Below are 14,937 nucleotides of genomic sequence, written 5' to 3' on the forward strand. Positions count from 1 at the left end.
CAAAATTTTTTAAATGAATACCTTTTGGGAGTCGTTCTGACCGCTTTTTCTTTTCTCTCTCTCTCTCTCTCTCTCTCTCTCTCTCTCTCTCTCTCTCTCTCTCTCTCTCTCTCTCTCTCTTTTTTCTTTTCTATTTCTACTTCAAAAAAAAATTGTGAAGTCACCTTTGAGCAAAAATTGTGAAGTCGCCGTTGAGCGAAAACCTCACCAAGTTTGTTTAACTATCTAACAGAAAAAGATAAAAAGTTTTTGTTAGAAAAAAAGAAGACATATATAGTTATAAAATCGACAATTAAAAGTTTGATTATACAATTCCCGTTTTTCCAGACAATTTATTGTCCTGATAGCTATTCCTCCGTAATCCGTTATCAGGGCACCAATATTTCGTAGTACATTCTAAGCACTTCGTAAACTTTGAAAAACTTCGTAAAGCTTTATTATCAAACTTTGCAAAACTGCGTAATTACGAAGTTCTGAATTTCTGAACTTTTTCGAAGCTTCGTAATTACGAAGTTCTAAATTTGCGAATATATTCGCATCACCTTCGTAAAAAAGGAGTCCCGAAAAAACAAACAAACAAACAACTTCGCTTCGCGTTTGTAAGACTTCATTTGCGAAGGATACGGTGCTGAACACCCCTATAATATCCAATTGTAGGTATATCACAACTGGATATGAACGCATATCCAATTGTGATATGCCTTACAATTGGATATGCGTTCTGATCCCGAAAATAAAACAGCAAGAATTACTAAAAAAATTAAAGTTAACAACAGAGCAATAAAATTAAGCGCTTAAACGTCATTTACGTGTTTAAAAAACAAACGATTTTTTTTGTGGTGCAAACCAATCTTAGTGATAAATTAAGCCCGTTTTTTTTATCTACTTATTTATCCAAAAAATTGGATAAATAAGTAGATAAAAAAAAAAAGCAAAAAAAAATCAAACAAACAAACTGCAAAACCAAGTCAATAAAAAAATAATCTTCTTGATAAACAATATTTAGCTCCAAACTTCCTGTAAAAGCAATATGAACATTTCGAATCAAAATGTTTAAGCATTAAAATTTTTAATCATTCATCTAAAAAACTTTATACAGTTTAATTTCATTTTTAGAAATTTAAATAAATTACACAAGGGGAAGGAGAGGAGGGGAGCGAGGTGTAAAAAAACTTAAACAAAATTTTAATTGTTTTGATTAAGTTCCTAGCCATTCAAGTACAGTATTACTTTGTTTAAAACCACAGGAGATCTATATATCTATATTGTGCAGAAAGGTGGAGTTATGACGAAACTAAGATCTCGATTTATGAACCGATAAGAAAAGTCTTATTTTACTAGATTTAATGTTTATAAAGAAATTCGATTTTATACTTAATTCAGTTTTTGTTGTGTTCAAAAATGCCCGTTTTTCACACCAAAACGATTGAATCGATTCTTGAACCTGTTGCTCAGCAAGTTAGTTATGAATTTATTTAAGTTTTTGCTTATGTTTTCAATTCAATTCTTTACATTTGTGCCTATTATACATCTAGCTACGTGATATCATTATTTTCATGGATGGTATCAATATCTTTAATTTAATTGTCAGCAAGCTAAGCATTTACTATAGATACATATTTCTTTTTGCCTATTTGTCAAACCTATTTTCAAACATATATGTTGTACTAAATGATAAATATTGTAACATAAAAACTAAATATGTACATTCTTCTTCAAGACATAATAAATTACAATACTTAAAAAATCCTGTCTAAAAAGTCACATTTACATGATAACATCCAGCCCTTTTATACAAACAGCAACCTTTTGCTGCTTAGATTTACCAGGAAACTAGTTTTCAGCCAATCAGCAAAATAGAAGAAATAGTACCTGTGGTTGCAATTAAAAGATAATTCCTCAGCTCATTTTTATACATGTACTTAGGTTGGCCGTCTTGTGGTAATTCATGAGGAAGGTGAAGAAGGAGGAGCAATTCCTGATTTATCAGAACCTGTTAATACTGTTAGTGCTGCTGTCAACAACCTTGTTTTGGTAAAAATATGTTTTTTTAAATTAGATAACGAAAGATATTTTAAAATATATTTTATCTAACATCATTTATAAATAAGTGTGTGAAATAATTATCAATAAATTGTAAATTTAAATATTTATGAATTGAAAGAAAGAGTTAAAGTTTGTAAATATTTGAAAAAACCACCCAATATAGGTTGGTAAGTCAACTGTACAAACCAGTAAGGATGAAATTCTTCAAAAAGAAATGCCTGTTACATTTACAAGAGTTGAGCAGGCATCTAATGACCTTATACAAGCCTCAAAAGTCTTAAAGAGTGACCCATATTCAAGTGTTGGGCGTAAGCTACTATTGGATGGAGCAAGAGGTATATATTTTAACATTTTGTAGTGATGTTTCAAAAAGGTCATATTTCAAAGCATATTTCTTTTATAGTTGTGATTTCTTTTTCTTTTTTATATAAAGCTTCATTTTCTTCATTACCATTGTCATTATTATTTTGTATAGTGATATTTCTGAGCTTTCATATGAATATATATATATATATATATATATATATATATATATATATATATATATATATATATATATATATATATATATATATATATATATATATATGTATATATGTATATATGTATATGTATATATACCAGCATTAAAAGGTGCATTATCTTTTTTAGTAGTCTAAACATATTTCCTTTAAATTCTTACTTATTTATCTACACTATATCATGGTTGTTGTATTTAGGGATCTTAAATGGAACATCTGCTCTGCTTCTAACTTTTGATGATGGTGAAGTGCGGAAGATTTTAGCACAATGTTGTGCAGTACTAGATTACTTACAAGTTGCTGAAATTGTTGAATCTCTGCCTGATTGCGTTACATTTGTAAAAAATCTTACTCCTGGTGCTACTAGCTTTGCCAAAAAAGTTGAAGGTAGGATTCCAGACCTAACACATGCTACACACAGAGATTTACTAGAGAAACATAAAAACAGTGCAAGAGCAAATATTCCACGATTGATCTCTGCTATGAAGTCCTTTGTGTTGACACTTGAAAATGGAAGTAAGTTTGGTGTTTGATAAATTTTTCATTCATTTTCCAGGTAAAATTCTATCTAAGTTTTAATACTGATTTTTATCATCTGCCAACCAAGTGTTTTGATTGAAAATTATTTGCAACTTTACTGTAATTTTAAAGCTTTTAATAAATGAACTTTAACAAAAATAAAACAAACTAACACAAAATGAACATTTTATCTTTAAACTAAGTTTTAACTGAAATACAAAAATGTCTTCACTAAATATGAGTTTTTTAAACATTTCCTTGTTCTATAACCTATGCCAATAAAATTTATTTTTTGGTCATTCACCATAACATACTTACATAGTTTATACCTATACTGTCTATGTAAATATTTTAACCATAAGTATTAACATAAGTTTTCTTTTTTAGAGGGCAAAGCTGAAGCGCAAGAAAATCGAAATTTTTTAATAACAAAAATAAGTGATGACATCATTGAAATTATGCGTGTCCTTCAACTGAAAGTAGACGATGAATATGATATTGAAGATCCTACAAACTTTATGCAAAAAGCTCGCCATAAGTATCAAGAAAAACTGAAAGTAGCTAAAGATTGGTTGTCAAATTCAGAAGCCACAGCGAATGGTCTTGGTAATTTAAAAAAAATGCATTCTTATGAAATTTTCAGAGCATTTGTAACTTGAATCTATCTTGAAAGAATCAATTTAGCATTGTTAATATTTTAAGGTATATTCTTCAGGTGAACAAGCCTTACGTGAAATAATAAAACAAGCTCGACAGGTTGGTATTCTAGCAAATGATATGAAGATTAAGAACTTATGTGATGAACTTGATAGGTTAATTGATCAGATTGCAGATCTACGATCTAAAGGAATGGTATGACTAACAAAATAATAATTTCTTTTTAATGCTTTTTTTTTTTTTTATCTTTCTATTATTTTGTATTCAAATAATTAATGTATAAACTTATATAGAAATTGAAACTTTTGTTCTTATTATCATTTTTTATTTTAAAACTAAAATTTAAAGTTTAAAGAACTGTGTTTTATGTTTCCAAACTAAAAATTATGTGTAAAATGCCTAATTAGAGAATAGTTAAGTAAGCAAGTATAATTAGAGAATTGAAAAGTGAGGATAATCAACAGGTTTTTTTTTATTAGAGAGTATATTAGAAATTTTACACTAATGTCTTAAAGGAAATAGTCTGAACAAAAAAGTACAATCAAATGTTACTTTTGTTAATTCCAATTGTGACATTTAGATTATGGTTAAAACTGTTACTTAATTTTTAATCATCAGAGTCAATCGCCTGAAGCAATGAGGCTTGCTCAAGAAATTGATGATAGAATTCAACGTTTGACAAAACTTGTTGATGATGCAATTGCAAATGAAACAACCTCTGGTAGGAGATTGCCTGCTGCCACAACACAGGGTCAATATGAGCAAGCAATGAACTGGATTGATGACCCAAGATTTGAGCCTAATGGTGCTGGTATGTTAACTTTTAGTTCTAGTACTAATAGTCATAGCAGGCAATTGATTTTCTGCAGTTAATTGTTAACGATACCTTTATAATATGTTTTAATATATATATATATATATATATATATATATATATATATATATATATATATATATATATATATATATATATATATATATATATATGTATATGTATATGTATATATATATATATTTACATTTAATTTTAACATGCTGATAGATTGTTATAGTATTTTCATATTAATTCAACTACAATAAAAAAAAATAACAAAAAGATATATATCTTTTTTGATATGCAACATTTTTTTTTTTTTTTATAGGTAAGCGTGCTATCGAGGCTCTCATTGAAGATGGAAAAAGGCTGGCTGAGCATTTATCTGGACCTGAAAAACAAGAGCTCCTTGAAACTGTAAGCGCTGTACAGCGTTTGACAAAGGAACTTGCAGATCTCAAAGCTCAAGGAAAAGTATGGTTTGTTTTTTAAGAAAAATTTGTTTTTCAAGAAAAAGAATTGTTTAAAAATTTTTATAAAATATTTTAAAAGAAATTGATAAAAAATCACTTTAATAATTTTTGAAAAATATTTTCAAGGGAAACACTCCTGAAGCTCAATTTATTGCAAAACAATTAAAGAGAGAGCTGGAGAAACTAAAAGTTATTCTTCAAATTGGAGCAGTTCGTGGTGTTGTTGATAGCTTTATGGATACTACCACTCCTATTAAGCATCTTGAAAAAGCAGCCAAAGCTGCAATAGGTAATCCAAAAGCTTATAATTAATTAAAAATGATTTCATTGTATCAGGTTAATTTATGTAAAAAATCTTTTTTTTTTTTTAAATATAGATACACCAAACCGTGACCAAGAGTATGAAGAGAAAGCAGGTGCTTTTGAATACCATACAAGCAAAATGATTGAGAGTGCTGAGCAAACAGCTGTGCATGGGAAACATGCAAACAAGCAACTAGTTTACAATATCCACTCTGCTGCAAAAGATGTGAGTGTTCTTTAAATTTATGGGAAAGAATAATCTATATTTAAGAATAAAAGAATCATAAAAAAAAAATTATAATTAATTTTGTTCTTAGATATAAATTGGTTTATTTTTAAAAAGTTGTTTTTGAAGTTAATCTATTATAATTTTTTGTTTTATAAAACTGTTTAGTTATCAGAAATTACTCCCCAAGTCTCACATGCAGGTAAACTGTTGCTTTTGAACCCTGGGAATCCCACCATTGAAGCTCATTTTGATAATCTTAAGAATCATTGGATTGATAAAGCATCAGAAGTTACAGCACTTGTTGACACTGCTACTGATGCTTTTGATTTTGTGAAAGAGAGTGAAGTAGCTATCAGAAAAGAGCAAGAAAATGCATTGGTTGGTCTCGAACAATCCAACCCTTCTGTAAGTACTTCTTAAGATCTAATATAGGAACAACAGGGTGCAAGTTAGTTTAATATATCCTTCAAATTAACAGGTTGTAGTATCTAAAGGTGGCAACATGGTTCGATTAGCTAATCGTGTCATTCAAGTTGCTAATGCTGAAGCAGAAAATTCTCTTGAGCCTGAGTTTCAAGAAAATGTTAATGCTGCAGTTAGTCGGCTACGTGAAAGTAAGTATCCCTAATTTTTAAAATTTACCAAAGTTTTAAAAGATTTTCAAATATTTTTATCATTAGTTCATTAGAGAGTAAATTTAGTTGACAAAAATATGCTATAGAATTTAAAACTCAAGTTGCAGGTTTTAAGTAATCTATTGATTTTAAAAAATCTTTAGTGAATTTGTAAGTGGCTAAATCAGAGTCATTTTAATACATATTGGGCTGGTTGATATTTTAAAACATACAGATTTGGCTGATTTTAACACATATCGGTTTGGTTGATACCTTAACACATATTAGTGTGGTTGATATTTAATAACCTTAAAAAGTTCTTGAAATGCAATATGGTTTGGATTTTTGGACACAATTTTATTTCTGGCCAAAATTGATAAATCTACACCTTTCCTCTCAAACATTTTTTTTGCTATGTTAATCAAATTGATGAACTAAATTTTATAGGAAAAGCCACTAATTGGTATTATATTTGACATCAACAAATTTGAGAAATGTGCTTTTAAAGTTGTAAATACTTTTATTTAACTGTATCAGTAGTTTTATCTGCCAGCTTTAATACATCAAATATTTATTCATGATGTTTAAACAAGAAATACAGTTTTTCTACTGGGAGAAAGCCAGCAAGGAGTAGAATCTTGCAATAAATTATATAAAAGTGATCCTTTATATCATGAGAAATTGACTGCTGGAAACATGTCTGTGTTCATGTGTAGATTCATTTGTAAATTTTGTAGTGAATGTGCTGAATGTGGCGAATGTGGCAAATGTGGCGAATATGGTGAATGTGGTGAATGTGGCTATTTTGATGCTGTTGTCACTGTGGTGAGAAAGGTGTGACTGTTCACTGTTGGTGAATCATTTAATTTTACCAGCATGCACAATTAAAATTAATGTTCACCAATGCAGTGAGCATTAAATTTGAACTGCATGCATGTGTAAGGTATGTATATTGGTACAACAAGTTGTTGTGAAAACTGGGAAATCTGGGTATGTTACAGAGGAGTCTTCAAATTTAATAGTTGCAATTTTTTAGCTCTGTAAAATTAATCAAATTTCAATGTGAATGTGTCAAATGGTGTCTTCACATTGAAGCTAGCAATAATTATTTTAAAATATGATACCTGGAAGTAGGTTTAAGATATGGTACCATTTAGACAGAAGCCAAGTGGGGAAGAAAAATGTAACTGTAAAAGTAGAACCTGATGACAAAAGCAACCAATTTAGGAACAACAAGTTTGAGGCTACTGTAAAGCAAAAAGAAAAAGCACTCAATAAAAAGTTTTGATGCAATCGATCATCCACTTTTCAACTCACCTGCCATCTCATTCTTAAACATTCAACTGAAGCTGTAGAGCTGTTAAAAGACCAGCAAGATCAAAAGAGTGAAAAACAACAAAGTCAAGATACAGAAAACTTTCAAACAAGATAAAAAGTATGAGGAAATAATGGGTGGTGAAGAGTTTGCCATTTTGAATAGATCAGTTTAGAAAAGAAACGTGATTAGACTAGTTTGTAATTTGCCTAACAAAATAATGAATCACTCGAAGTATAAGCCATCTGACCCATGCCAGCTCAAGTTTGACATGGATCTTACAACTTGGTTGTAACTTCATGTTATTGGAGTCCAATTTTATGATTAATCTTAGAACCCTTGAAGCTTCTGCCAGCTTCAAGGGTTCTAAGATTATTCATAATATTTAGATGGTACTGAAATATCTTTATTCATATTTTTTTTATCTTTTATTCACCATTAAAAGGTAGTAAAGTTATTTCACCAGAGTAGTAGTTTCTAGTTTCTGCAATTTTTTTTTTTACACATTTGTAAATAATAATAAAAAAATGATTTTAATTAATTTCATTAGTTAATCTGATTGAGTTGATAAGCTCGTTATTTCTAATGTTTTAATAATGAGCTGTAGAGATTAATTTTTATTTTTTATCTAGGCAGCTCTCCTTTGGTCCAATGCACTAAGAATGTTGCTTTAAATCCAAAAGCAGTTCAAGTGAAAATTGAGTTCAAGAATACAAGTGATGGGGTGCGTCATAAAAGAAGTAAAATTTAATCATAGGTTTATAAATTGTTGTTATAATATTTTAATACTTTTGTTTTTTTTTTAGCTTGTTGGAAAGGTTGTTGAAGTTAAAAATGCACTTGATACTGCTCCACCTCTCCCCCCTTTACCTGATATGGCAAAGATAAAAATCGGTAATTTTTACTTTATTTTTGAGCAGCAGACCTCTAGGAGCAAGTCAAATGAAATAATTTTTAACCAAAATGCAATTGTAGCAAAAGTTCTTTCAATTATTTTTAGTAAATTACAAAGGAAAAAAAAGTTATAGTTTGTTTACATTTTTTATGAAATTGTTTTTTTTGTGTTCTTTTTGTTAACTATGAAATTTTGTGTCTTAAGAAAAAGCACAAACACAAGATAGTTATAATAAAAAAGACAAATGACATCAATCAAAGGCAGATATTTGTGATGTTAGCTGTAAATATGAGTTGGTGATGCACTTTCATGTTTTCATGTATATTATTTCCTGAAATTTGTAAATATACAATGATATTTAATATTTTCTTATTAAAATTATGATTACATTTTCTTATTAGAATAAAATGTTTTTTTCTTTTAAAATATGGATAGCATTGTTCAAAAGAACAAACTTAGTTGAAAAAAAAAAACTATTTAGAGTATTGGGTACAAAGTAGTTAACTAAGCATTATAGTTAAGGGTTAGCATTTCAGCAATTGTATTTAATGTAATTTTACATGAAGCTAATATATGAAAGCCTAATATATTTTTGAATGAATATTCAATCAGCCTATTTGCTATCTAGCTGCATGTCCAATCAGTAACACATTGTTTGCAGCTTTCATGAAAAAAGCATTGTCTAGAGTTAATCTAATTCATTTTTTCTGAACAAAATAAGTTAATACTAATCTTAAGGGTTTTTATTAGCTATTTAAGAGGCTATTTAATTTAAACCCTAAGTAAATTAATAATTGATGTCATCAAGGCTTATGAGGGTAATCGAGGTATGAGAACTTTAATAGAATCTCAATAGAAGAATATGTGTAAACTTGATTCTTGGAACTCAATGCAAAATGAGATATCAATAAAGAAAGAAAACTTTTAAATGAAACTGTGAAAAAAATCTCTCTAAACATTTTACTTTTAACTTTACACAAAAAGGGAACAAAAAATTCCTTCTTCCTTTAAAAATGCGGCAGCATGTTTTTACACCTTGTATAAGAAACCTTATAAATAAAACAAGAAATTGTAACCATTACTTTGTAGAATAAATCAAAGTTAATAAACTAAACTACTAAATTTTGGAATTTTATTTTTTCTACATCCAAACATTAAAAATATTTTCAAAACTTAAAAAGAAATTAAATATTGTAAAAAACTCAAATCTTTATTATTGATAATCTTTATAAAAGTCACACTCACAACACACACACACACACACTCACAACACACACACACACACACACTCACACTCACACACACTCACAAACACACATGATGAGAATTATAAATGTGGTGAATAAAAACGTTTCCTTAGTTTTTTCGATTGTTTTAATTTTAAGCGAATAAACACGAACTTGATTTCCCATCACCTGCACGCCCTCCACCACCTGCTTCGTTTCCAGTTGTGGAAGGCTTGATAGCAGCTGATGAATCTCAAGAATTGCGCTCCATTCTAGAAAATGTTCCTGATGCAGATAATCGCATGGCTGTAAAAAGAATTTTAATTTATTTGAAGCTAATCTTTTTTTTAGTGTTTTTGTAGCTTATCACAGAAATAATCAATTCTTTAAATTAAATTCCCACTGTGCGTTAAACACTTTCTTTTCCAGGTCGCTGCTCATCAGCTTCACGTTGAAGCTAGCAAATGGGAAGAGGAAGGCAATTCTCTAATCCAAGCTGCACGCCAGATGGCCATGCTGTTTGCCAAAATGTCAAAGTTTATTACGTAAGTTTATGACGTAGGTTTATGTGCAAGTTCAACCTGCTTTTTGTTTTATTCATTTTAAAAGTTTAGGGTTGGACGCTTTTACGGCAATTTTAACTCTTTCTTCTGTTTTAGCGACGAAGATCATTTCAACACTCATTCAAAAAAGGAACTCATCGAGACAGCTAAAGGAGTTGCACGAGCAAGTGTGGAGCTCGTTAAACGTGCCAGGGAGATCGCAAAGGATTGTCCTGACAAACGCATGAAAAGTGTAAGCTTCTCACTAAATGTTTATTTTTAAAACATTCAGTTCTTATGAAGATTTCATTAATGGCAAAAAAAAGTTTGATTCTTTTGTTTTTAATCTTTATTAGGAATTGGAGCTCACGATTGATCGCATTCCGACGATTGCAACACAGTTGAAGATTTTAGCCACGGTCAAAGCCACAATGTTTGGTGCTAACGGTAACTGATTTTTTTAGCTGCTCCTATTCCTCCCCTGCCTTCTTGTTGATTTTAATAATTACTTTTATTAATGTCTAATTGTAATTCTTAACAGACGATAGGCTAACCAATGAAGCTTAAAAAAATTGCTCATTTTATTCCTTTATTTTAGACCCTCAAGCGGATCTTGAAGCTACAGAGATGCTTGTAGGTTGTGCTGAGAATTTGATGGCTTCCGCAAGGTACGTTGTGAAAGACTGTGAATCTGCAACTATTAAGATCCGTACTGGACACGGAAAGATTTCGCATCGCAAGAAAGAGACTGGGTCTTAATCTCATTTCTATAAAATACAATTTCAAAATTTTATTACTCAATGTGTACAGTCGAAAACATTTTATGATTTTTTCGTAGCTTTTTTTTCGTGTTTGTTTTGTTGTAATGATACATTTTTTAAACTGAATTTTACGCAGTGCAAAAAAAAAAATTCGAATACAACCATTTGTTTTTTTCAATTGAATTCAAAGTTTCTAAAAATCCCTTTTTTACACGAACTTTTTATACGAACTTTTCGTTTGTTAAAATTTTTGGAGATTTCTTTACTCGAATGTGATCTATTATTTCTGCCAATTACTTTTAAGTTTGTGAAAGGTCCTAATGATTTTTATAATTTATCAAGATTGAGTTTTTAGTAGGACTTCTTCAAAATATTTCTTAAAAATATTTATGAGAAAAAGTAGTAAGATATTTACAATAAGATAATTGCATTAAGTAAATCTCTCACATTTTAAGAATAAAATGACGCATCTTCTAAAACTCTGAAAGTTTCTTGCAGATTAATTTTTATGATTGATTTATTAAACACAAAAGTTTAAAATTCCATATAAAAGAAAAATGAAAGATTTGTGACAACTTCATGTAAAAAAATAAAAAAAATAATTGCATAGAAGTTAAACGGTTTGATTAAAAATCTGAGTCTTGCTGTAAAAAACAAAAAAGTTTGAAATCAAAACAAAGTTAAACTAACGAAAGGTTTTTTTTTTTTTTTTTTTTTTTTTTGATGATGCTAGAGTTGAGAGCTCCGGAGCATAAGCCGCTTTTTACCGCCTATTTCCCCTTCCCTCCCTCTGCTAAGGCTTTTTTGTAGATATTGAAGCCTGTAGACCATCAGCAAAAAATGCACGTTTGTACACAGACTGCATTACCTTACATAAAATTACAAGAATAGCGTTTGTCAATAAAAATGAGAAGCGAGGAAATAACTAAAAAGTACTATAGCTTAGAAGTAATGGACCTAACGTGTCACAAACGCTTATAAAATTTTTTAATTTGCAAACTTTTTTTTTAATGAAAAACTAAATCTTGTTAAAAATAAAGTTAATAAAAACTGATTTTTCCGAAATGGGTAATAAAAATCTGTTCCGCGAACCGAGCGAACATTTAACACGCGTTACAAGATTTCCTGCACTTTGTTCTTGTACCTTCAAAGTTCCTGCAGTTAGCCACTGTAGCCACTTTTTCACAAATTGAACTTGAATCAGCACAAAGAGATGAAATTGCTAAAGAAAAGACGAAGTTGACAACGGGAGAGGTTGTTCATAAGTTTAATCGAATGGTTTAAAAACTTTTTCGAAATATTTTTTCCATTATTTTAATGAACGTTATGTCATATTTATGTCATATCACCGAATGTAACAATAAGTACCTGTTTGCAAAAATTAGCTTTTGATTTTATGTTGTTACGTTAAGTACGAAAGCTTTATCCAATTCTCAGATTTTTTAAAATTTAAAGCTTTTAAGGAGGTTAAAAAACATTTCAATTTCATTTCTTAGGTGTTTCAGTCTTAATATCAAATCTGAAAAATTTTTACTCCCGCTATTTTTTGGCTTTAAAATTCATATAATAATAAAAAAAAATTTAGTAAACTTACTTATGGGTAGATTAGCTAAACGTTCACTTGTCGTTTTTAAATACGGCGCAGGCGAGTATCGGCAAATTACGTAGTATACTCGAGTCGTTTCAGTCGTGTAATAAGAGACAGCGCACCCGACAAATTTAACACTTTTCCAAACCATCTAAAACAATTTTGGAATATTTAGATTGTGAAAAAATGGAATAAGTAGTTCAAAAGTGTCTTTACGATTTTTCAGTATGAAAATGCATAACTTTTACGATTTAGCAACATAATCGCCACTTTTATATTATGTAAAGATTAAGGGTCTGCGTCTCGGAATCGTTTTCTCGAAATGAACCGGGACAAGCATAACGAGACGAGAAATGTCCCGAAAAAAATTTACGAATAAACTGTCCCGGAATAAAGTTATAAATCGGGACAATAAATTTTCTTTCGGAAACTTAAAAATTGTGCCCCGGATATCATCGTCTCGTCTCGAATAAAAAAATAACGAGACGCAGATGCTTAGTAAAGATATGTTAAAATTTGTATTCATAAAACAGACAACTAATATTATTTAAAGCAGTTTTCAATATCACAAACAAATTACTTTTTTTTTTAAGATTTTGAAACGAATTTCGTTTACATTCAAAACCAAAAGAGTTGTGAGTTTTCATTTTTTTAGTATCCTCAAAAAATACCTGCATAAAATGTCCTGTCCGATGAAAATCGTCATCAGACAATACTTTCAACCATTTTTCGTCGAAAACGTTATAAGCAATTAATTTCATAAAAGATTTCTCTTCATACCTAAAAAAGTATGAAGGTATGAATTCCTGCGAACAAAAATTTTCATAAAACCAAACAAAAATAGTATTCAATTGTTTTGATCTCTGTAGGTCGCTTTGTTGCAACAGATTTAAGAAATTTTTGCTTAATAAAATCTTTCGTGTAAAGTAATCAGTGATTGTCTGAGAAAAGATCATTATAAGGTTTTTTAGATGATCCATCACTTAAAGATTCAGGGATAAAAAGAACATAAAAGGATTATCTTTATGAAAAATAGAATTAAAGAGTATATAACGAAGTATATAAAGAAGAAGTAATATAATACCAAGCATTAACAGCCTCCTTCATTAAATCACTGTCCGAAATAATAGGCTCGGAGAGATCCAGTGATGTTTGGTAAATACTTTCACCGGATTCTTGACAAGGGTGCGCAGCTATTGGCAAATGCAATTCAGCCATTGTAAAGGCGCACGTCTTGGCATTTTCTGATAAAGTTGAATCAAAGGAAATTGGAGGCGAATTGTAAGCTGCACGATTTTTATTTTGCTGAGTTGTTGCATCGGATGGTGTCACTAAATGAATACTTTATATCATGAACGAAAATAAAACGAATCTTGCAATCATCATCATCATCATCATCATCATCATCATCATCATCATCATCATCATCATCATCATCATCATCATCATCATCATCATCATCATCATCATCATCATCATCAACAACATCATTTTGAAACTCAAAAACTCTATTGCTAATATTACCAATTTTAGAATAAACTATGCAATCAACCACCGACGTCATGTGATCTAAAAAGAAAACACTAATATCATCACGATGATCATCATAATCATGGTCATGATCATGATGATGATCATGATGATGATCATCATCATCATCATTGCCATCATCAACAGAAGTAGTTCATTATCAAGCCTCAGAAGAAGATTAAAACACTAAAAAAAACTTACACAACAAAAGGAAACCAAGATGCAAAGAATTTTGTAAAAAAAAATATTTTTGTGAAAACTTCATCTAAAAACAAAACAGAAGAAAATCCTTAAGCAATAAAAGTTTTCCATTTCGTACAAACACAAAAGTTTTCGATAAAAAAAAACCTTCAACGTTGATTCGTTTATTATTTTTCTTTTTAAATGTTGTTCTTTTATTTCTTTCGTTACTTCGAGTCACCTGCACAAATAAATACGATTGATAGCTTCTTGTCTTAAAAAAAAGTTATAAAATTTGAATAAAAGTTTAAACTGCTTTTAATCCAGCTTTAAAATATATCCAGCAAAAGATAAAATATCAGATCTCATAAACATACAAATATTTCAAAAACAAAAGTTTGCGGGGGATCTTTTATAAAATTATCCTGATTATCCTGAGCTTTACTTGTGCTATTTTTTAATCACATTGTTCAAAATAATTCCTGCTGCGGTTCCCAAAATTTTTTGAAATTTTTGTCTAATGAAAGAATTAACTCTAAACCTTTTTAACTTGAGCACTTAATTGAGCGTTAAACTCTGCAGAGATCTTTGTAGATAATCTTTTTCGATTAAAATTTCGCTGCAAAGTCTCACTTGGTAGTTACGCATCTTTTGAAAGGGAGGAGCATAAAAGCTGTCACTGCACGTCATTATTTGATAAACTTCTGTTCAAAACAAATTGCGC

At 29.7% G+C, this 14,937-nt stretch overlaps 2 protein-coding genes across 2 annotated transcripts; one reads left to right on the forward strand and one right to left on the reverse strand.

Moving 5' to 3' along the window:
• The first annotated feature begins 1,079 nt into the window (after window positions 1-1,079).
• LOC145186514 (vinculin-like) lies at window positions 1,080-11,076 on the forward strand. The gene is made up of 19 exons (XM_090095500.1): window positions 1,080-1,458; window positions 1,927-2,034; window positions 2,210-2,381; window positions 2,766-3,083; window positions 3,474-3,692; window positions 3,802-3,938; window positions 4,362-4,554; window positions 4,886-5,031; window positions 5,157-5,319; window positions 5,408-5,559; window positions 5,728-5,967; window positions 6,041-6,176; window positions 8,124-8,215; window positions 8,298-8,385; window positions 9,772-9,920; window positions 10,042-10,157; window positions 10,272-10,407; window positions 10,511-10,601; window positions 10,753-11,076. The coding sequence occupies exons 1-19, from the start codon at window positions 1,402-1,404 to the stop codon at window positions 10,911-10,913; spliced, it is 2,874 nt and encodes a 957-aa protein (XP_089951626.1). The 5' UTR covers window positions 1,080-1,401; the 3' UTR covers window positions 10,914-11,076.
• Window positions 11,077-11,762: 686 nt separating this feature from the next.
• On the reverse strand, window positions 11,763-14,549 carry LOC145186807 (cysteine-rich secretory protein 2-like). The gene is made up of 7 exons (XM_090095502.1): window positions 14,382-14,549; window positions 14,235-14,298; window positions 14,028-14,072; window positions 13,588-13,834; window positions 13,175-13,283; window positions 12,510-12,654; window positions 11,763-12,137 (listed from the first exon to the last, which is right to left on the reverse strand). The coding sequence occupies exons 2-7, from the start codon at window positions 14,296-14,298 to the stop codon at window positions 12,019-12,021; spliced, it is 729 nt and encodes a 242-aa protein (XP_089951628.1). The 5' UTR covers window positions 14,382-14,549; the 3' UTR covers window positions 11,763-12,018.
• Between the last annotated feature and the right edge of the window lie 388 nt (window positions 14,550-14,937).

Source organism: Hydra viridissima, unplaced genomic scaffold (genome assembly GCF_058129835.1).
Source record: "Hydra viridissima isolate aposymbiotic clone 2 unplaced genomic scaffold, HvirCarnegie_v1 scaffold_8, whole genome shotgun sequence".
NCBI classification, from domain to species: Eukaryota; Metazoa; Cnidaria; class Hydrozoa; order Anthoathecata; family Hydridae; genus Hydra; species Hydra viridissima.

Coding starts and splice junctions, on each gene's coding strand:
- LOC145186514 (XM_090095500.1), top strand. CDS start 1,402: ATGCCCGTTTTTCACACCAAAACGATTGAATCGATTCTTGAACCTGTT. Junction 1,459..1,926: donor TTGAACCTGTTGCTCAGCAA/GTTAGTTATGAA, acceptor ACATGTACTTAG/GTTGGCCGTCTTGTGGTAAT. Junction 10,602..10,752: donor CACAATGTTTGGTGCTAACG/GTAACTGATTTT, acceptor CCTTTATTTTAG/ACCCTCAAGCGGATCTTGAA.
- LOC145186807 (XM_090095502.1), bottom strand. CDS start 14,298: ATGAAGTTTTCACAAAAATATTTTTTTTTACAAAATTCTTTGCATCTT. Junction 13,284..13,587: donor AAGGAGGCTGTTAATGCTTG/GTATTATATTAC, acceptor ATACTTTTTTAG/GTATGAAGAGAAATCTTTTA. Junction 12,655..13,174: donor GGACAGGACATTTTATGCAG/GTATTTTTTGAG, acceptor AAATTGTTTTAG/ATGGTTTGGAAAAGTGTTAA.